This window comes from Triticum dicoccoides, chromosome 5B (genome assembly GCF_002162155.2).
Source record: "Triticum dicoccoides isolate Atlit2015 ecotype Zavitan chromosome 5B, WEW_v2.0, whole genome shotgun sequence".
Lineage (NCBI taxonomy): Eukaryota > Viridiplantae > Streptophyta > Magnoliopsida > Poales > Poaceae > Triticum > Triticum dicoccoides.
Window position 1 is genome coordinate 109,642,910 of NC_041389.1, and position 21,194 is coordinate 109,664,103.

The 21,194-nt window shown below is 46.6% G+C and overlaps 2 protein-coding genes across 2 annotated transcripts; one reads left to right on the forward strand and one right to left on the reverse strand.

Moving 5' to 3' along the window:
• Positions 1-13,880: 13,880 nt before the first annotated feature.
• Positions 13,881-16,760, forward strand: LOC119307659. The gene is made up of 5 exons (XM_037583724.1): positions 13,881-14,177; positions 14,339-14,413; positions 14,503-14,592; positions 14,711-14,782; positions 15,478-16,760. Exon 5 carries the CDS (start codon positions 15,480-15,482, stop codon positions 16,398-16,400), a length of 921 nt encoding a protein of 306 aa, XP_037439621.1. The 5' UTR covers positions 13,881-14,177; positions 14,339-14,413; positions 14,503-14,592; positions 14,711-14,782; positions 15,478-15,479; the 3' UTR covers positions 16,401-16,760.
• Positions 16,761-19,618: 2,858 nt separating this feature from the next.
• Positions 19,619-20,207, reverse strand: LOC119305342 (zinc finger BED domain-containing protein RICESLEEPER 2-like). The gene is made up of 2 exons (XM_037581884.1): positions 19,783-20,207; positions 19,619-19,663 (listed from the first exon to the last, which is right to left on the reverse strand). Exons 1-2 carry the CDS (start codon positions 20,201-20,203, stop codon positions 19,650-19,652), a joined length of 435 nt encoding a protein of 144 aa, XP_037437781.1. The 5' UTR covers positions 20,204-20,207; the 3' UTR covers positions 19,619-19,649.
• Between the last annotated feature and the right edge of the window lie 987 nt (positions 20,208-21,194).

Sequence of the window (21,194 nt, forward strand, 5' to 3'; positions counted from 1 at the left end):
GCCTCAGCACTCATTGGACTGCACACATCAAAATGTGTTACTTCCAACAAGTTGCTATCTTGTTCCATCTTACTGAAAACGAGGCTTTTCAGTCATCTTGCCCATGTGGTATGATTTGCATATCTCAAGTGATTCGAAATCAAGTGAGTCCAAACGATCCATCTGCATGGAGTTTCTTCATGCGTATACACCAATAGACATGGTTCGCATGTCTCAAACTTTTAAAAAACGAGTGAGTCCAAAGATCCATCAACATGGAGCTTCTTCATGCGTTTTATACCATTATGACTTACATGGCAGTGCCACAAGTAAGTGGTACTATCATTACTATCTTATATCTTTTGGCATGAAAATGTGTATCACTACGATCGTGATTCAATAAACCATTCCTTTAGGTGCAAGACCATTGAAGGTTTTATTCAAATAAATAGAGTAACCATTATTCTCCTTAAATGAATAACCGTATTGCGATAGACATAATCCAATCATGTCTATGCTCAACGCAAGCACCAAATGACAATTATTCAGGTTTAATACTAATCTTGATGGTAGAGGGAGCGTGCGATGTTTGATCACATCAAACTTGGAAACACTTCCAACACATATTGTCAGCTCACCTTTAGCTAGTCTCCGTTTATTCCGTAGCTCTTTATTTCGAGTTACTAACACTTAGCAACCGAACCGATATCTTATACCCTGGTGCTACTAGGAGTACTAGTAAAGTACACATTAACATAATGTATATCCAATATACTTCTATCGACCTTGCCAGCCTTCTCATCTACCAAGTATCTAGGGTGGTTCCGCTTCAGTGTCCGTTCCTCTCATTAGAGAAGCACTTAGTCTCGGGTTTGGGTTCAACCTTGGGTTTCTTCACTAGAGCAGCAGCTGATTTGCCGTTTCATGAAGTATCCCTCCTTGCCCTTCTTGAAACTAGTGGTTTCACCAACCATCAACAATTGATGCTCCTTCTTGATTTCTACTTTCGCAATGTCAAACAACGCGAATACCTCAAGGATCATCATCTCTATCCTTGATATGTTATAGTTCATCACGAAGCTCTAGCAGCTTGGTGGCAATGACTTTGGGGAAACATCACTATCTCATCTGGAAGATTAACTCCCACTTGATTCAAGTGATTGTTGCACTCAGACAATCTGAGCACAAGCTCAATGATTGAGCTTTTCTCCCTGAGTTTGCAGGCTAAGAAAATCGTCAGAGGTCTTATACCTCTTAACGTGGGCACGAGTCTGAAATCCTAATTTCAGCCCTCGAAACATCTCATATGTTCCGCGACATTTCGAAAACGTCTTTCGTGCCTCAACTCTAAACCGTTTAACTAAACTATCACGTAGTTATCAAGACGTGTATGTCCGATGTTCGCAACATCCACAAACGACGTTTGGGGTTCAGCACACTGAGCGGTGCATTAAGGACATAAGCTTTCTACTGTCCGCATAATTGCTACTTTCAACTTTCAACTATATTTTCTCTAGGAACATATCTAAACAGTGGAACTAAAGCGCGAGCTTACGACATAATTTGCAAAAGGTCTTTTGACTATGTTCAAGATAATTAAGTTCATCTTATGAACTCCTACTCAGATAGACATCCCTCTGGTCATCTAAGTGATTACATGATCCGAGTCAACTAGGCCGTGTCCGATCATCACGTGAGACGGACTAGTCATCATCGGTGAACATCTTCATGTTGATCGTATCTACTATACGACTCATGCTCGACCTTTCGGTCTCCATGTTCCGAGGCCATGTCTGTACATGCTAGGCTCGTCAAGTTAACCCTAAGTGTTTTCGCTGTGTAAAACTGTCTTACACCCGTTGTATGTGAACGTAAGAATCCATCACACCCGATCATCACGTGGTGCTTAGAAGCGACGAACTGTAGCAACGGTGCACAGTTAGGGGAGAACACTTCTTGAAATTATTGTAAGAGATCATCTTATTTACTACCATCGTTCTAAGCAAACAAGATGCATAAACATGATAAACATCACATGCAATCAAATAGAGTAGTGACATGATATGGCCAATATCATATAGCTCCTTTGATCTTCATCTTCGGGGCTCCATGATCATCTTGTCACCGGCATGATACCATGATCTCCATCATCATGATCTCCATCATCGTGTCTTCATGAAGTTGTCACGCCAACGACTACTTCTACTTCTATGACTAACGCGTTTAGCAATAAAGTAAAGTAGTTTACATGGCGTTCTTCAATGACACGCAGGTCATACAATAAATAAAGACAACTCCTATGGCTCCTGCCGGTCGTCATACTCATCGACATGCAAGTCATGAATCCTATTACAAGAACATGATCAATCTCATACATCACATATCATTCATCACATTCTTCTTGGCCGTATCACATCACAAAGCATACCCTGCAAAAACAAGTTAGACGTCCTCTAATTGTTGTTGCATGTTTTACGTGGCTGCTATGGGTTTCTAGCAAGAACGTTTCTTACCTACGCAAGAACACAACATGATATGCCAATTGCTATTTACCCTTCATAAGGACCCTTTTCATCGAATCCGTTCCGACTAAAGTGGGAGAGACTGGCACCCGCTAGCCACCTTATGCACCAAGTGCATGTCAATCGGTGGAACCTGTCTCACGTAAGAGTACGTGTAAGGTCGGTCCGGGCCGCTTCATCCCACAATACCGTCGAAACAAGATTGGACTAGTAACGGTAAGCATATTGAACAAAATCAACGCCCACAACTACTTTGTGTTCTACTCGTGCAAAGAATCTACGCAATAGACCTAGCTCATGATGCCACTGTTGGGGAACGTAGCAGAAATTCAAAATTTTCCTACGTGTCACCAAGATCTATCTATGGAGAAACCAGCAACGAGGAGAAGGAGAGTGCATTTACATACCCTTGTAGATCGCTAAGCGGAAGCGTTCATGAGAACGGGGTTGAAGGAGTCGTACTCGTCGTGATTCAAATCACCGGAGATCCTAGTGCCGAACGGACGGCACCTCCGCGTTCAACACACGTACAGCCCGGTGATGTCTCCCACGCCTTGATCCAGCAAGGAGAGAGGGAGAGGTTGAGGAAGACTCCATCCAGCAGCAGCACAACGGCGTGGTGGTGGTGGAGGAGCGTGGCAATCCCGCAGGGCTTCGCCAAGCACCATGGGAGAGGAGGAGTAGGGAGAGAGGTAGGGCTGCACCAAGAGGGAGAGAACTCATATTATGGGCTGCTCCAGTGCCTCAAGTATATATATGGGGGAAGGGGGGCTGCGCCCCCTTTAGGGTTTCCCACCCCAAGGGGTGCAGCCAAGGGGGGAGGAGTGCCTCCCAAGTCAAGTGGAGGCCTCCCCTCTAGGGTTTTACCCTTCCCATGCGCATGGGCCTTGGGGGGGGCTGGTGCCCCTGGCCCATTAAGGCTAGGGCGCCCCCCTACAGCCCATGCTACTGTATTGGACGTGGTGGAACAATTTCCGGACCTCCGGACCCCTCCGGAATCCTCCGGAACCTTCTGGAAGCTTCCCGGTACAATACCGAAAAAACCTGAACTTTTTCCGGAACCCGAACAACAACTTTCCATATATAAATCTTTACCTCCGGACCATTCCGGAACTCCTCGTGACGTCCGGGATCTCATCCGGGACTCCGAACAACATTCGGTAACCACATACAAACTTCCTTTATAACCCTAGCGTCATCGAACCTTAAGTGTGTAGACCCTACGGGTTCGGGAGACATGCGGACATGACCGAGACGTTCTCCGGTCAATAACCAACAGCGGGATCTGGATACCCATGTTGGCTCCCACATGTTCCACGATGATCTCATCGGATGAACCACGATGTCAAGGACTTAATCAATCCCGTATGCAATTCCCTTTGTCTAGCGGTATTGTACTTGCCCGAGATTCGATCGTCGGTATACCGATACCTTGTTCAATCTCGTTACCGGCAAGTCTCTTTACTCGTTCCGCAACACATCATCCCGTGATCAACCCCTTGGTCACATTGTGCACATTATGATGATGTCCTACCGAGTGGGCCCAGAGATACCTCTCCGTTTACACGGAGTGACAAATCCCAGTCTCGATTCGTGCCAACCCAACAGACACTTTCGGAGATACCTGTAATGCACCTTTATAGCCACCCAGTTACGTTGTGACGTTTGGTACACCCAAAGAATTCCTACGGTATCCGGGAGTTTCACAATCTCATGGTCTAAGGAAAAGATACTTGACATTAGAAAAGCTTTAGCATACGAACTACACGATCTTTGTGCTAGGCTTAGGATTGGGTCTTGTCCATCACATTATTCTCCTAATGATGTGATCCCGTTATCAACGACATCCAATGTCCATAGCCAGGAAACCATGACTATTGATCACAACGAGCTAGTCAACTAGAGGCTCACTAGGGACATATTGTGGTCTATGTATTCACACGTGTATTATGATTTCCGGATAATACAGTTATAGCATGAATAAAAGACTATTATCAAGAACAAATAAATATAATAATAACCAATTTATTATTGCCTCTAGGGCATATTTCCAACAAGCCTTTGCTCCTTGTATCCCCTCCTCTTTGGAGATCAAGCCCCCACCTAGGGAAGAATCCATTGGATTGTCAAGGCCTCCTCTTGGAGAAGATCATCAAGACCTCACCTAGTGGGAAGAACTTACCTAGTGCTACTCTCCTTGTATTGATCTTGTAATCTTGTGGATCTCATGTATGCTACTCTAGTGGATGTGATATTTGGGTTTGTTTGAGAGTTTTGTTCTTGGTGTTCTTGAGTGTTTTCCTCCTTTTCGCCCTCCAAGTGTGAAAATATCCCACCTAGGATTTGACCCTACAACACCTTTGGTCCCGGTTCATGTTGAACCGGGACTAAAGGGGGGACCTTTAGTCCCCACCCTTTAGTGCCGGTTTCTGCTACGTCTTGAGCTTGTGTTGGTTTTCCTTGAAGAGGAAAGGGTGATGCAGCAATAGTAGCGTAAGTATTTCCCTCAGTTTTTGAGAACCAAGGTATCAATCCGGTAGGAGGCTCCTCAAAAGTCCCACACACCTACACAAACAAACAAGAACCTCGCAACCAACGCAATAAAGGGGTTGTCAATCCCTTCACGGCCACTTGCGAAAGTGAGATCTGATAGAGATAATATGATAAGATAAATATTTTTGATATTTTTATGATATAGATTGGAAAAGTAAAGATGCAAATAAAAGTAGATGGAAAACTTATATGATAAAAGATAGACCCGGGGCCATAGGTTTCACTAGTGGCTTCTCTCAAGATAGCATAAGTATTACGGTGGGTGAACAAATTACTGTCGAGCAATTGATAGAAAAGCGAATAATTATGAGATTATCTAGGCATGATCATGTATATAGGCATCACGTCCGTGACAAGTAGATCAACTCCTGCCTGCATCTACTACTATTACTCAACACATCGACCGCTATCCAGCATGCATCTAGAGTATTAAGTTCATAAAGAACAGAGTAACGCATTAAGAAAGATGACATGATGTAGAGGGATAAACTCATGAAATATGATATAAACCCCATCTTTTTATCCTCGATGGCAACAATACAATACGTGCCTTGCGCCCCTGCTGTCACCGGGAAAGGACACCGCAAGATTGAACCCAAAGCTAAGCACTTCTCCCATTGCAAGAAAGATCAATCTAGTAGGCCAAACCAAACTGATAATTCAAAGAGACTTGCAAAGATAACTTAATCACACATAAAAGAATCCAGAGAAGATTCAAATATTTCTCATAGATAAACTTGATCATAAACCCACAATTCATCGGATCTCGACAAACAGACAACAAAAAGAGTTACATCGAATAGATCTCCAAGAAGATCGAGGAGAACTTTGTATTGAGATCCAAAAAGAGAGAAGAAGCCATCTAGCTAATAACTATGGACCCGAAGGTTTTTGGTAAACTACTCACAACTCATCGGAAGGGCCTTGGAGATGATGTAGATGCCCTCCGTGGTCGATTCCCCCTCCGGCAGAGCGCCAGCGAAGGCTCCAAGATGGGATCTCGCGGATACAGAAGGTTGCGGCGGTGGAATTAGGTTTTCGTGGTCTGTTTTGATGGTTTCAGGGTACGTGGGTATATATAGGAGGAAGCAGTAGGTCGATGGACGCTCGAGGGGCCCATGAGGGTGGGGGCGCGTCCACCTCCAGGGGGCGCGTCGGGCACCCTCGTGGCCGCCTCGGTTGTTGCTTGACATCCACTCCAAGTCCCTAGGTTTGCATTTGTTCCAAAAAGATCACTCCCGAAGGTTTCATCCCGTTTGGACTCCGTTTGATATTCCTTTTCTTCGAAACACTGAAATAGAAAAAAAATGGTTGGGCCTCCGGTAAGTAGGTTAGTCCCAAAAATGATATAAAAGTGTAAAGTAAAGCCCATAAATATCCAAAACGGGTAATATAATAGAATGGAACAATCAAAAATTATAGATACGTTGGAGACGTATCAGTTTCCAGAACCGGTACTAAAGGTCCTTACGAACCGGTACTAAAAGTCATTTTTCTACTAGTGCTCGTGGACTCTCCGTGGGCCCCCCTAACTTGTACTCGACGCCAACCTCTCCTATAAATCCCCAAACCTCAAAAAAATAACCTAGATTGGGAGTTCCGCCGCTGCAAGCCTCTGTAGCCACCAAAAACCTCTCGGGACCCTGTTCCGGCACCCTGTCAGAGGGGGGATCCATCACCGGTGGCCATCTTCATCATCCCGGCTCTCCATGATGAGAAGGGAGTAGTTCACCCTTGGGGCTGAGGGTATGTACCAGTAGCTATGTGTTTGATCTCTCTCTCTCTCTCTCTCTCTCTCTCTCTCTCTCTCTCTTGTGTTCTTGATATGACACGATCTTGATGTATTGCGAGCTTTGTTATTCTAGTTGGATCTTATGATGTTTCTCCCCCTCTACTCTCTTGTAATGGATTGAGTTTTCCCTTTGAAGTTATCTTATCGGATTGAGTCTTTAAGGATTTGAGAGCACTTGATGTATGTCTTGCGTGGGATACCCGTGGTGACAATGGGGTATTCTAATGATTCACTTGATGTATGTTTTGGTGATCAACTTGCGGGTTTCGTGACCTTGGGAATCTATGTATAGGGGTTGGCACACGTTTTCGTCTTGACTCTCCGTTAGAAACTTTGGGGCACTCTTTGAAATTCTTTGTGTTGGTTGAATAGATGAATATGAGATTTTGTGATGCATATCATATAATCATACCCGCGGATACTTGAGGTGACATTAGAGTATCTAGGTGACATTAGAGTTTTGGTTGATTTGTGTCTTAAGGTGTTATTTTACTATGAACTCTAGGGCTGTTTGTGACACTTATAGGAATAGCCCAATGTATTGATCGAAAAGAATAACTTTGAGGTGGTTTCGTACCCTACAATAATCTCTTCGTTTGTTCTCCGCTATTAGTGACTTTGAAGTGACTGTTTGTTGCACGTTGAGGGATTGTTATATGATCTAATTATGTTATTATTGTTGAGAGAACTTGCACTAGTGAAAGTATGAACCCTAGGTCTTGTTTCGAAGCATTGCAATACCGTTTTCACTCACTTTTACTACTTGCTACCTTGCTGTTTTTATAATTTCAGATTACAAAAACCTATATCTACCATCCATATTGCACTTGTATCACCATCTCTTAGCCGAACTAGTGCACCTATACAATTTACCATTATAGGGTGTGTTGGGGACACAAGAGACTCTTTGTTATTTGGTTGCAGGGTTGTTTGAGAGAGACCATCTTCATCCTACGCCTCCCATGGATTGATAAACCTTAGGTCATCTATCGGTGTTCTGGCAACGGGGGTCCCCAGACTTGCCTGCCTGCGGCCTGCGGCGTGGCTCAAGCGGGGGCCCAGTGCAGCCCAGCTTCATCAGCTCAAGCTCAAGACCCTCGCGAGGGGCCAAGCCTCGCGGGGCAGACGACTGGAAGCTTCCTCAGGAGCAGCCTCATCAGGCGGGCTCGCGAGGAGGCGGAGAGATCAAGGCAGGGTACCTCGTGAGGTGCCCGTGACGCAAGCCATGACGATCGAGACCAGGCGGGCGCCAGCCGGGCGCCGGCCTGCGCAGTGTCCTCGTTTCCCCTTCGGTGCAAAGGGGGCAAGCACAAGCCAAGGCATCAGGCAAAGGTTATCGTTTCGGTGCAACAAGACCAAGACTAGCGGAGCGGCAGGATGGAGGTCACCATGGAGCCCAGGACGACGTCACCGTCAGAGTCTTTGGCAGTCAAAGACCAACTTTAGTCAGGATAAGTGTACTAGATGTTCTCCTTCAAAATGGCCAATTGTTGGCGCCCTTCCCGCTCATTATTTGGGAAGAGGACCAGGGCCTCCCTCTATAAATAGAGCTAGCCACCACAGAGTAGAGGGAGAGATCCAGATTTTGGGTAAGCATCGAGGTTTTGGGTAGACTAGAGGGAGAGAGGCGACTGAACTCACCCAAGTAGTTCATCGCACCAGCTCAAGAACACCTCTCGCGAGGCTGCTCTTCCTTTGTATTGTTCATCAGTCCCTGAGGCAATCCACCACACCACACACTGGAGTAGGGTATTACACCACAATGGTGGCCTGAACCAGAATAAACCTCATGTCCCTTGTGTGTTCTTCTTGCTAGCCTAGATTCCTTGCGAGGCTTCGAGACGTGAGTTGGTAGGGGAAAGATCTTCGTGCGCACCCCAGAGTTCGAACCTCAAGGGTCTGCCGGAACCCGAAATCCGACATTTGGCGCGCCAGGTAGGGATGCGTCGGAATCCTTCTTCCACCGACTAGCTTTTGGTCGTCCGTCGCGCCCATGTCTAACGCTCGCCGAGCCTGCGCCGAGCGTCGGGCTTCCCTCGCGGCCCATGTCGCCCAGACGGCCCCCGTTGGCGGGCCTCCCCGTCGTTCCCCGTCGCCTGCCGCCCACACCGCCACCGGCCCGGCGGGGAACGAGCAGCAGGCGTCGTCGCTGCATCCCTCGGTGCGGCGGGAAGGCCGCACTGCCACCCCATCGCTGACTCCGGCAGGCTCGTCGTCGCACGCTGGTCGCGCTCCCGCGGACGCGCACGCCGCGTTTCTTATGGCACGTGAGCTCCTGCAGTATCGCCCCGTCGACGACCTCTACGACGAGTGGCTCGCTCGCATCACCGAGCTCGTCCGCGCCGCAGGGGGCTCCCCTGCGTCGTCCCTCTCGCTGCATCGCCCTCCGCCCTGTGCGGGCAACGCAGCTCCGGAGGCACCTCTGCTGCCTCCTCCTCAAGAAGGCTCCCTGGCCCCAAGGCGCGCGGCCCCTGGATGAGACCCACCGCGTCCAGCGCCCGCGCAGCAAGAAAGGAGCTGCCAAGAGGTCCCTCGCCCTCAAGAAGTCGCTCGCGTGCTCCCAGCGCCAGCACGCCATGACCGCGTTCCTGCTCCAGCGTGCCAAGACCCCGCGCTACTGCTGGCGGCAGCGCGCGGAGACCTCCAAGATCAAGCCCTTCGTCACCAAAGGCCCCCTGTAGCCACTGCAGGCTGCCGCGCCTTCACCGTCGAGCTGCGCAGCGTGGCCTGGCCGGGCAAGTTCAAGCCAGATCTGCCTCCCCGCTACGACGGTACTGCCGACCCCGCGGAGTTCCTCCAGCTCTACGAGCTGGGCATCGAGGCGGCCAACGGGGATGAAAAGGTCATGGCGAACTGGTTTCCCATGGCGCTCAAGGATGGCGCCCGCACCTGGCTCCTAAACCTGCCTCCCGGCATGATCTCCTCTTGGGACGAGATGCGCACTCGCTTCATCAACAACTTCCAAGGCACTCGCGACCGGCCCCCGGCCATGAGTGACCTGTGCCGCATCAAGCAACAGCCAGGAGAGACCCTGCAAAAGTACATCCAACGCTTCAACAATGCCCGCCTCAAGATCCCCAGGGTGACTGAGGAAGCTATCATCTCAGCCTTCTCCGATGGCGTGCGTGACATCAAGATGAAAGAGGAGCTAGCGATCCATGAAGACCTGTGCACATCTCTGGAGCTGTTCAACTTGGCGACCAGGTGCGCCAGGGCTGAGGAAGGGCGCCTCTCCCTCCTCGAGCTTCCAGCTGCTGATCCGGAAGAGAAGAATCCCAAGGTCAAGGACGTGAAGCGCAAAGGAGCGGCTGTCCTCGCAGCGGAGCCAGACACCAAGCGAGGCAGGGATCAGCCGGAGTCATCCAAGGGCAGCCGGTACTGCGTGTACCATGACCTCCACACCCACAACACCAACGAATGCCAAGAGCTCAGGGCTGTGTGAGATGGACGTATCGGACGACGCCCCGAGCGCAACGATCGGGGCTATGGCCGAGGAGGAGGAAGAGGTGGAGGACGATGGGAAGACCGTGGCCCTCGCCAAGGGTGGCGTGACCGACCTCGCGAGGACCGTTGGCAGGACCAGCCTCGCGAGGGAGGTTGGAGGGATCAGCCTTGTGAGGATCGCCCGCAAGGCAACGCATGCCTCCCTCCATACTACGGACTCTTGAATAGACCGAGTAGAAAGGATAACTTTGAGGTGGTTTCGTACCCTACCATAATCTCTTCATTTGTTCTCCGCTATTAGTGGCTTTGGAGTGACTCTTTGTTGCATGTTGAGGGATAGTTATATGATCCAATTATGTTATTATTGTTGAGAGAACTTGCACTAGTGAAAGTATGAACCCTATGCCTTGTTTCCTACCATTGCAATACCGTTTACGCTCACTTTTATCATTAGTTACCTTGCTGTTTTTATATTTTCAGATTACAAATACCCATATCTACCATCCATATTGCACTTGTATCATCATCTCTTCGCTGAACTAGTGCACCTATACAATTTGCCATTGTATTGGGTGTGTTGGGGACACAAGAGACTCTTTGTTATTTGGTTGCAGGATTGTTTGAGAGAGACCATCTTCATCCTACGCCTCCCACGGATTGATAAACCTTAGGGCATCCACTTGAGGGAAATTTGCTACTGTCCTAAAAACCTCTGCACTTGGAGGCCCAACAACGTCTACAAGAAGAAGGTTGTGCAGTAGACATCACCCCCTGACTTGTTCTCGACGCCAACCTCTTCTATAAATCCCCAAACCTACAAAAAATAACCTAGACCGTGAGTTCCGCCACCGCAAGCCTCTGTAGCCACCAAAAACCTCTCGGAACCCTGTTCCGGCATCCTGCCGGAGGGGGGATCCATCACCGGTGGCCATTAATACGCCTCCAATGTATCTATAATTTATGAAGTATTCATGCCATGTTTATAATATTTCCACATGATTTTGGTATGATTTGATTAGAACTAACCCAGACTAACGCTATTTTCAGCAGAACTACCGTGGTGTTGTTTTTGTGCAGAAATAAAAGTTATCGAAATGCGCTGAAAATCAACGGAGATTTTTTTGGAAAATATAAAAAATACTGGAACAAAAATCTACAGGAGGGGAGTCCCGAGGGGCCCATGAGGATGGAGGGCGCGCCCCTGTGCCTCGTGGACTCCCCGTAGGGCCCCCTGACTTGTCCTCGACGCCAACCTCTCCTATAAATGCCCAAACCTTTAGAAAATAACCTAGATCGGAAGTTCCACCGCCGCAAGCCTCTGTAGCCACGAGAAATCAATCTAGGCCCTCTCTGGCACCCTGCCAGAGGGGGCCATCATCACCGGAGGCCATGGAGGAGGATCTCGGAGGGGCCATCATCGCCATGAAGGCCAAGGACCAGAGGGGGAACACCTCCCCATCTAGGAGGAGGCCATGGAGAAAGAAGCACAAGGGGGAGAACCTCTCCTCCTCTCTCTCGGTGGCGCCGGAGTGCCATCGGGAGGGGAATCATCGCTGCGGTGATCGTCTTCATCAACATCACCATCATCATGACCATCCTCATCTCTTTTACACGGTCCACTCTCCCGCACCCCGCTGTAATCCCTACTTGAACATGGTGCTTTATGCCACATATTATGATCCAATGATGTGTTGCCATTCTATGATGTTTTGAGTAGATATCTTTTGTCTTTGGGTTGATTGATGATCTAAATTGGTATGAGTTGTATATTTTATTTTGGTGCTGTCCTATTGTGCCATCCGTGTCGCACAAGCGTGAGGGATTCCCGCTGTAGGGTGTTGCAATACGTTCATTATTCGCTTGTAGTGGGTTGCTTGAGTGACAGAAGCATAAACCCGAGTAAGGAGGTTGTTGCGTATGGGATAAAGGGGACTTGATATGTTAATGCTATGGTTGAGTTTTACCTTAATGATCTTTAGTAGTTGTGGATGCTTGCTAGAGTTCCAATCATAAGTGCATATGATCCAAAAAGAGAAAGTATGTTAGCTTATGACTCTCCCTCATATGAAATTGCAATAGTGATTACCGGTCTTGTTAACAATTGCTAAGGATAATTCCGCACACCGACCCCACTATTTATAATATTTAGTATTATATTCTAACTTTATAATAACAACACCTACTTTTATATTTTAGCTCTTCGATACCATGCAAAGTTATATACTTCATACCCACAACATAGTTTTCTTTATCGCTTCTAGTTGGAAGCAAACGTCGGTGTACGTAGAGTCGTATCAGTGGAAGACAGGACTTGAGAGAATATTGATCTTACCTTTAGCTCCTTGTGGGTTCGACACTCCATACTTATCACTTCCATCTTTGGGAATTGCTATGATGATTCCCTGCACTTGGGGATTATCAAGCTCTTTTCTGGCGCCGTTGCCGGGGAGCAATAACATGGGGTTGATATTCTCGTGTGTGCTTGTTTGCGAGAGCTCCTATTGGGCGCCTTATGCGCCCGTTCAGACTACTGGCGCCCACTGCGGCACACTAGTGGGCCGGCTCATGAGCACGCTCGGCAGTGCAAAAATCACGTAAAAACAACAAAAAAAATGTCATTCTGTTGAGAATTCAAACCTGCGCCAGCAGCTCCAAAGAATGGCTGGGTAACCACTTGACCTATTAACCACTTGCAAAATATTACAACGTGAAGGTTTCAAGAACTAAACTTTGGCCGCGCTATTTAGAAAAAGGAGATTTCTTTTGAAAAGAGTGAACAAAATTTGAATGTCCCCAGATTTTAGAAAAATCATGAATTAGAAAAAAATCCATGTATTAAAAAACGTTGACTAATTCAAAATGTTCATAATACTGAAAAAATTCCATAGATTGTCAAAAAAGTTCACAAGTTTGAAAAAAGTTCATCGATTATAAAAAAAAGTTCATTGATTCTAAAAAAAAGCTCGCAAATTTGAAAAAAGTTCATTGATTTTCAAAAAAGTTCATTAACTCTGAAAAAAACATGGAATTTGAAAAAAACTCATCAAATTTGGGAAAATAGTCCATGGAATTTGAAAAAAGTTCAGAAAAAATTGGAAAAAATTCATCGAATAAGAAAACAGTTCACCGAATTTGAGAAAAAGTTCATCGGATGTGAAAAAAGTTCATCAAATTTTAAAAACAGTTCATGGAATTTGAAAAATTTCATCAAAAATTTGGAAAACGTTCATCGAATATGAAAATAGTTCACTGAATTTGAAAAAGTTCATCGATTTTGCAGAAAAAAATTATGAAGAAAGAAAGTTTCTCGAATTAGAAAAAAGAATGAGAAAGAAGAAAATGGAAGAAAACGTATAACGAACACAACTAGGGCAGTGGCCGTGTGGTTGTCGCGTCGTACTCTATTCCGGTCATCAAAGGATCGACTGCCTATATCCGGCGCTTAAGGCGCCGAATAGGATCTGGCCTTGTTTGCTCTCTACACAGCACGGTTGCGGGCCGGCCCTAGTTGATTTTCGGCCTTGTGGGCCGTTTCGACATTGTCTTTCCATTGTTCTGCTCTCTTCCCAATCCTCCGACCCCCAAACCCCCAACTCGCTTCTATCCTCCTCTCCTTGCACACACAGGCAGCGGCGCGCCGCGCCGGGGGCGTCGCCGTGCGCGTGCAAGATGAACCTAGGACGCACCACGGTCCAGATTCACAGGATGCAGCAGCCTATAAGAACACCCCGCGCCCCCGCCGTCGCTCGGTTAGTTGCGAGCGCCCACCGAAAGAACTGCGAGGAAGCAAGAAGTAGCGGCGGGCCTCCTCGCCGCATTCCACCAAATTTCTCTGTAGGTCTCCATTGGAGTCGATTAGAACCTTGAACCGGGACAGTTTTCTTGAGGTAGGTTCCGATTCTTGCCCGTTCTTCCTTCCTTGTTCGCTGTCCGGTTCGTGATTTGGTCTTTCGCCAAGAAATCGAGGCGTGCTTGTCTCTAGTTTGCCGATTCTATTGCCAGAGTCTATGAAGTTCTTGCTAATCCATTCTCCGCGTTCTCGTTTCAGCCTGCGAGTTCTTGCCTTTCCTCACCAATTTGGTCGCTTCCCAGCTCCTGGTAGAGGCCCAAGCGAAGCCTGAAGGTACGAATCCCGTGTCTATCTCGATTCGGTTACTCCGATTGTTCGTGCAGAATCTGTTTTTACTCTGTATGTTCAATCTCCATCCGCAGTTGCCTCCGTGATTAGCAGCTAATCAGCGTCTTTCGCTAGTTATCTGAATTCTGAAGAAGCGGATTGAGCAAACAAGAACTGCTTTCGAGGTGTGCTCTGAGTCTTGCATTCCTGTTCCTTTGCCAAGAGTTCAATAAGGGCCTGACTCTGGTTTTTCTGATGCGAAGAGTTTCTTGCTGATACATTTATTTTCTCTTCTTGTTCCAGTCCTCGGGTTCTTGCTTTTCCTGACCAATTCGATCGCCTGCCATTTTCCACAAGAAGCCTCGAAGCCTTCAGGTACAACTCTTTTACCATGTCTCGCTAGCTACTGCCTAGTGATTGGTAGATGAAGTTCATCTCTTCGCTGTGACCCCTTGCATGCAAGAATGCTTGAAATACAAACAGAAATAGAGAGGGAGGGTCATCCCAGAACCAAGTTTCAGTTCATGTATGTTCGTGATGCAATGATCGTGTGTCAGTTCTTGGTATGTTCTCTGGAGAGAGAAGTTGTTCTCTTGGAAGAAATATTTGATGAGATTGAATTAATGTGTCTGATGCAGTACTTGACGCAATCAATTGGTTGAATTTTTGCGTGTCCATTAGTTATGTTGGTGTTTTGGCCAGCAAGCTTCTCACTTTTGCCGAGGATTTTTATTAAGCCTTATCTTTTAGTTTACTGGTTATATTGTTGTTGTTTGTTTCAAAAAATGCCTTGCTTATACGATGCGTTCTTAATTACTGAATGATTGCTGTGATTCAGAAATGGCCCTCAACACAAGATATGCAGCATGCGTGGAAAGAATATGCCACTTCCATGAATTTCCCCAAATTTATATGATTGTTGTTATTGCTAGTAGGGTGCTATCCGTAGGCTATCATTTAGGATATTTCCACAGTTGCTGCTTCCATGGATTTGCTTTTTTGATTTTTTTTTCCTAAATCCACTGAATTTCCTATGACGTGCCCTTAACTGTAAGTGTGCTGTGTCTCAGAAATGGGAAAGAAGTGCAGCACCTGTGGCAAGACCTACAAAACTAAACGTGCTTTTAATGGCCACAAGATGAAATGCAAGTCCCCCAAGAATCCTGAGCAAAATGCCGCAGGACAGGAAGAGGCTTCAGGCAGTGTCGGCGATAGGAAAGATCTGCTTAATTTTCATATAGAAAAGCGTCCACGGAGCAGCCGTGGTGCAGCGAAGGAGATGGATGGTGGAAATGAAGTCTTCCCGTCAGAAGTGGAGATAGATGCTGCAGAGGGGCTTAGTCTTCTCCAGTACCCACGTGGCAAGGATACATCTTCTGATAATGAACCAGGAATCGATTATTCAGGGGTTGAATCAGCTGCTGATAATTCTGATGCGGTGCAAGAGGAGAACCCGACACAGAGGTTATTTGGTGCGCTGATTCTGGGTGCACTCTGGGATATAGTATCTAATAGAAACTCAGCTTCTGTGGATCTCTGTGGAGGTGCTGAAAGACGTGGAAATGAAGCCCTTTCGTTAGAAGAGATGGAATTGATTCACAATGATGATGGTCAAAGGCTGGTTGATTGTCCTGAAAATTCTGTTGTGGTTGAGCCAAAACGGCCCAAGCTTGATCTCAAGGTTTCTGACAGCAGTGACAACCCAGCTTCTGATGGTGCTCAAGGTGGCAACAATGATGCGTCGGGGTCTGGCACGCCGAAGCTGAAACAGACATCTCTGACGGAGCCAATGGCCACAGCGGCGGATCGGGAACAGGAACAGAAGTCAGATGTCTTACAGGCTCCCCTGCCTCTCGATACAACCTCTGTTGACCAATCAGGAACTGACAGTACAGGTGACGAATCAGCTGCTGATACTTCAGATGAGGTGCAGCTTTCCATGGAGCAGCTCGCACAAGCTCTCCTGGATCTAAGAAACTGCACAGATCGATGAGGTCCCCGTTGCAGTGAAAGAGGATGTACAGCCGAGTGCTTCTGATCTAAAATCATTAGGTACCCGTTAACTGAAAGTGCACTGCCCTGACCCCTGAGGGTGAAGTCTGAATCGCAACCATGATAGACGGTTCAGTGTGAGCCTATACCGGATATCATGTGAGTCAATGAGATTTCTTGACTCGCTGGTTCCATCACCCTGAAACCAAAACTCAGTTTTTTTGTCTACTGGTAGATAGGTACAGGTTACTTACTATACTGATGATACTTTTGCGTAATGGCGAAGTCATTGCGTGCTTGCTTCGATGGTGAAGCAGTTTTGTCCAGTTACATGCAATGGATCATTTCTAGTTCTGCTTTATACTATGTCTGTTTCTGTACATGCTGATATCTTGATAATATTGCTTGCCTCTGGTTCATGAGTGAATATTCCTCGACATACACTCATGTGGAGTATTGGGTAGCAAATATGGCGTGACCATTTTTTTAGCTAGTTGCTCTCTTTGTGGATATTCCTGTTTTTGCTCATGAATCGCCTCTTAAATATTAAGATCCTTGTGCATATGTATCTGTTCTTTGGTGCAGCTAGCGTGTGAAATTTTGTGGATGGCGTGCGGGGTATTTTGCTCATGGTCTTGTGGGTTGGAACTGAAACTATAATTGCAGGAATTTGGTGGCGCTTTGCATGCTTGGATGATCATGAGTTTATTATGGCTGTGATTGCTCTTTTTTTCCTCTTCAGTTGTTTCGCGTCTCACCGACTCTATAAAATCACTAAACTTGGTGATGTTAGAACTCTTGCGTAATGGACTTCATTGGTGTGGGGTCTCGGCATTCTGAACATCAACTCATGAACATGGCCCACTGGATTTGGAAGCTCTTTTCAAGAGGAGCAGGGTTTTAGAAGAAGTTGATCTTAGCAAAGTATGCAAGCCCGGCCGGCAGAGGCGGCAGCAGGGCCTTCTCTTCCTCTCCGCTTGCGCACAACGGTTGGCGTTGGGCGGCCAATCGAGCGGTGGCGCTGGGCTGTGGCAGGGCCCAGCGGCACGGCGGTGCGCCCTGAGGGCGGCGACGGGGAGTCTGGTGGCGACATGGGTGGACGTCTGCGGGGGGTCTCAGCTGGCGCGATTCCGGTCAGATCCACTCTGATCTGACCACTGGTGGACGACGATCGATGCTAGGTGGTGGTCTGCAGCGGCACGACTGTGGCCGCGGTGGTTGGCCGGATCAGGTTGCGGCGACGGTGGGACGCTGCTCCAGCGGCAGTTCGTCTGCGGCGGGAGGGATGGATGGCTCTCACACGGTTGGGCCACCCGTCGCCGGCACATGGGCTGTCGGTCGTGGACGAGGTCCTCTTCCTACACTTTTCCCTTGGGCCGACCTAGTTGCTCTCGGTCCTCGGTTTATTTGGCCAAGCCGGTTCTTGGCGGCTCTCTCGGCTTTCGGATCTTATTGATGCATCCCCCATAGCGATGCAGTGGATCTAGGATGCCTTGTATCTAGGGTGCCGGACCTCGTGGCGGGAGCGGCGATGTTCGTGGGCGGAACCAGCTATTCAGGTGTGAGCTAGCTAACACGACCATGGGGGCGACATGCTGGCTAGGGGTTGGCATCTATGACGGTGGTGCGATAGATGTCATGTCTGCGCACCTTGGTTGAAGACGGAGTATGCATGCCGTGGCGAACACCCTCTCTGGCGCTAGTCAGGCGTTTGTGGATATCGTTCACTTTTTGAAGTCCCCCTCGTGGTTGCTTTTTGCCCTTCGTCGTGTTCTTATTCCGGGTGAAAATATTGATCCTTCGGATCAGGCAGTTAAATCTGAGAATAGTTGTATACCTAAACCATACCTCAACTAAACCCACGTGAGCTAGCTTCACACCCAACCAAAACCAAACCTGCCTGAAAATTTCCCCAAACTTAACTAAACCAAGCCTTCAACCGCGGGTTGAAACTGTTTACAGAAATGGGTGAGGTCAAATGGTTGACATAATAAACCAACAAGCCTAATAAACCAACAAGCCAAGTACAGAACAGCCGCTGTTGGACACCGACGCCAACAAGCCAAATACAGAACAACCACTGTTGGACAACGACACCAACAAGCCAATTACGGAGCCCAATTATTGAGGCAGTGTGCAATTGAGCACTAAAACTTTCCAGAAACAAAAATGTGAAAAAAAGACAGGTAATTTCGACAAGCATCAGCTAATTGACAACTAATTCCGATTGATCCTCCATTGACCCTCCACCTTCAGCTCCTTGTTCTTCCACAACTAATTCCAAGGTCCTCCACCTTTAGCTCCGTCTAGAATGCTTCATAGCAGCCTAGTAGACTGAAGAAAATAGCAAATATATACAAGCCACTGATCAGATTTACTAGCAGCTTCAACTTAGCAGAAAATAGAATACACTAGCATGCTTCAACTTAGCAGAAAATAGAAAATAGATTTACTAACATTTAATAGTAAGTAGATAAGTGAGATGATCGAATATTTGTGCTGAATTGCATACAATACGTTGGAGTACTATATTGCCCAGGACAGTGATAGTGTCAGTGTATACAACTGTATAGCAGTGACAGTGTGATCTTATAACTACTTAAATCTTACAGCATGTACTCCTGTCATTTTAACTGAATTTCCTGAAGACATAATTGCCCAGGATATAACTCATTTTCTAGGTTTACCTTGGGTGTATAGCCCATGAATGCGGAAGAAATACTTACATTCATGCCGTGATATTAAGTTATTTTCAGGTATAAACCATGGGCAATTACGTGATCCAGTGCATTTTTCAGCATATATGTGTTGTTCAAGTCACATGAATAAACCACTGCAAATAACTGTGAAATAGCAATGCATGTCTCAGCAGCCATCCAAAGATGATAATTGCTTGAATAATTCAAGTGGAACAGAACATATGCACTACTACAGGAACCAAAATGGAAGGAAAAGCATTGTTGCACTTACAAACTGTTAACAAGACATGCAATCAGCTTGCACGCAGCAAACATCACTTTGGTTACTACAATAACCAGCAGTTTTGTCACCAAATTGTATTCGCTTAGACAGTGTTTTTGCTTGTTTACCTTTTCTTGGTTTCAAGTTTAACGGAAAAGAGTGTTTTTGTTTAGCGACAGTGTTTTCGCTTGTTCAATCACTATAACGGAAAAAAGAGCAAGGCAAAGGCCAATCGATGGTCAGGATCATATTTTTACCTTTTCTTGGTTTCAAGTTTTTACCTGTGTGCTTACTGTCCATCTCCTGCAAATGAAACAAAGAATTATTTTAAAGGCATATGAACACTTCTATACTGCAACTGCAAGTTTTATATATCCCATTCTACACAAGTAGTAGAACCAAAATGTAAGCGATTAACTCACCCTCCTTTGGTTTGAACAACCAATCTTTAGCACAAACAAGCGCTTCTAGCATATCAGGGGTCAAAGAACTTCTCGTGTCGCCAAGTATCCTCTTACCACAACTGAAGGCTGATTCGGATGCCACTGTGCTCAAAGGAATTGCGAGAAAGTCACGGGCCATCGATGCCAATATAGGAAACTTTTCAGCATGCCTCTTCCACCAACCCAAGACATCAAAGTCAGCACAATCCTGCTCCCTTGCTTCTTCCAAGTATGTGTCAAGTTCTGATTTGTGTACACGTGACCTCCGACGAGACTTGTGTTGGGCAAACTCTTCTTCCAGCTTTCTTTTCCCTGCAATAGGTGATCCAATAGTGGTATTGCCTTGACTAGAAGGTGTCGAGTGTGCAGTGCTTGTCATTGCAAGTAGCTCATATTCCATGACATACTTTCTCACCCATTCTAAAGCAATCTCCACTTGTTTTGAAACCTGCTCCTCGGTGGTAGACAACTTGCAATAGAAGAAATCCAAATAATCTTCTTTCCTCCTTGGATCTAGGAATGTAGCAATGACAAGTGAGTGGTTAAACTCAATGCCCTTGCTTTTTCTACGACGGTTAGGATCTGCATTCTCCTTCTCCTCGGGATCCCAATATTTATCGAGCTTTGTTTGCATCGCTGCCGCCAATTCCTTCAACACATCAGAAGTTTGCCAACCTGGATCTTTTAATGCATGGCGAATACAAAGCACAACCGGCAGAAACTTATGTGCAGTTGGCTTCCTATGAGCTGAAACAATTAAGGTAAGCTCTTCAAAAGCTTTTAGAAACTCACAAATAGCTGCTGCCCTTTCCCATTCTTGCTCACTTGGAGATTCTATCATCTTTCGAGTGGCATAACTAGTGAGGACAGATTTGTATATCAATGCTTCTACAAGCATTTTCCATGTTGAGTTCCATCTGGTTGGTGTATCAACAGAGATACCTTTCTTTGAAGACAGACCCATCCCACTTGCAATTGTATTGAAATCTTGAAGTCTTGAAGGAGAAGAGTCAATAAACTTCAGCAACTCTCGTATCATGTCAATAGCTTCATGGATTATCTTCACTCCATCCTGAACCAAGATATTGAGAATGTGTGCACATCACCTCACATGCAAATGTTGACCTTCAAGGAGCAGCTCATGTTTGTGATATTTTATTAACTCATCACATGCATTAGTATTATTGCTGGCATTATCTAGTGTCAAAGTGAACAGCTTGCCCCTTATGCCCCATTCTGTTAGGCAACCAACAAGTTCCTCTTCTATCGCATAGCCCGTGTGAGGATACTTCACCTCTGCGAAACTTATGATCTTCTTCTTGTAGATGAATTCTGCATTGATATAGTGGGCGGTGATGGACATGTAGCCCAAGCTCTGTGATGAAGTCCAC

Coding starts and splice junctions, on each gene's coding strand:
- LOC119305342 (XM_037581884.1), bottom strand. CDS start 20,203: ATGGAATATGAGCTACTTGCAATGACAAGCACTGCACACTCGACACCT.
- LOC119307659 (XM_037583724.1), top strand. CDS start 15,480: ATGGGAAAGAAGTGCAGCACCTGTGGCAAGACCTACAAAACTAAACGT.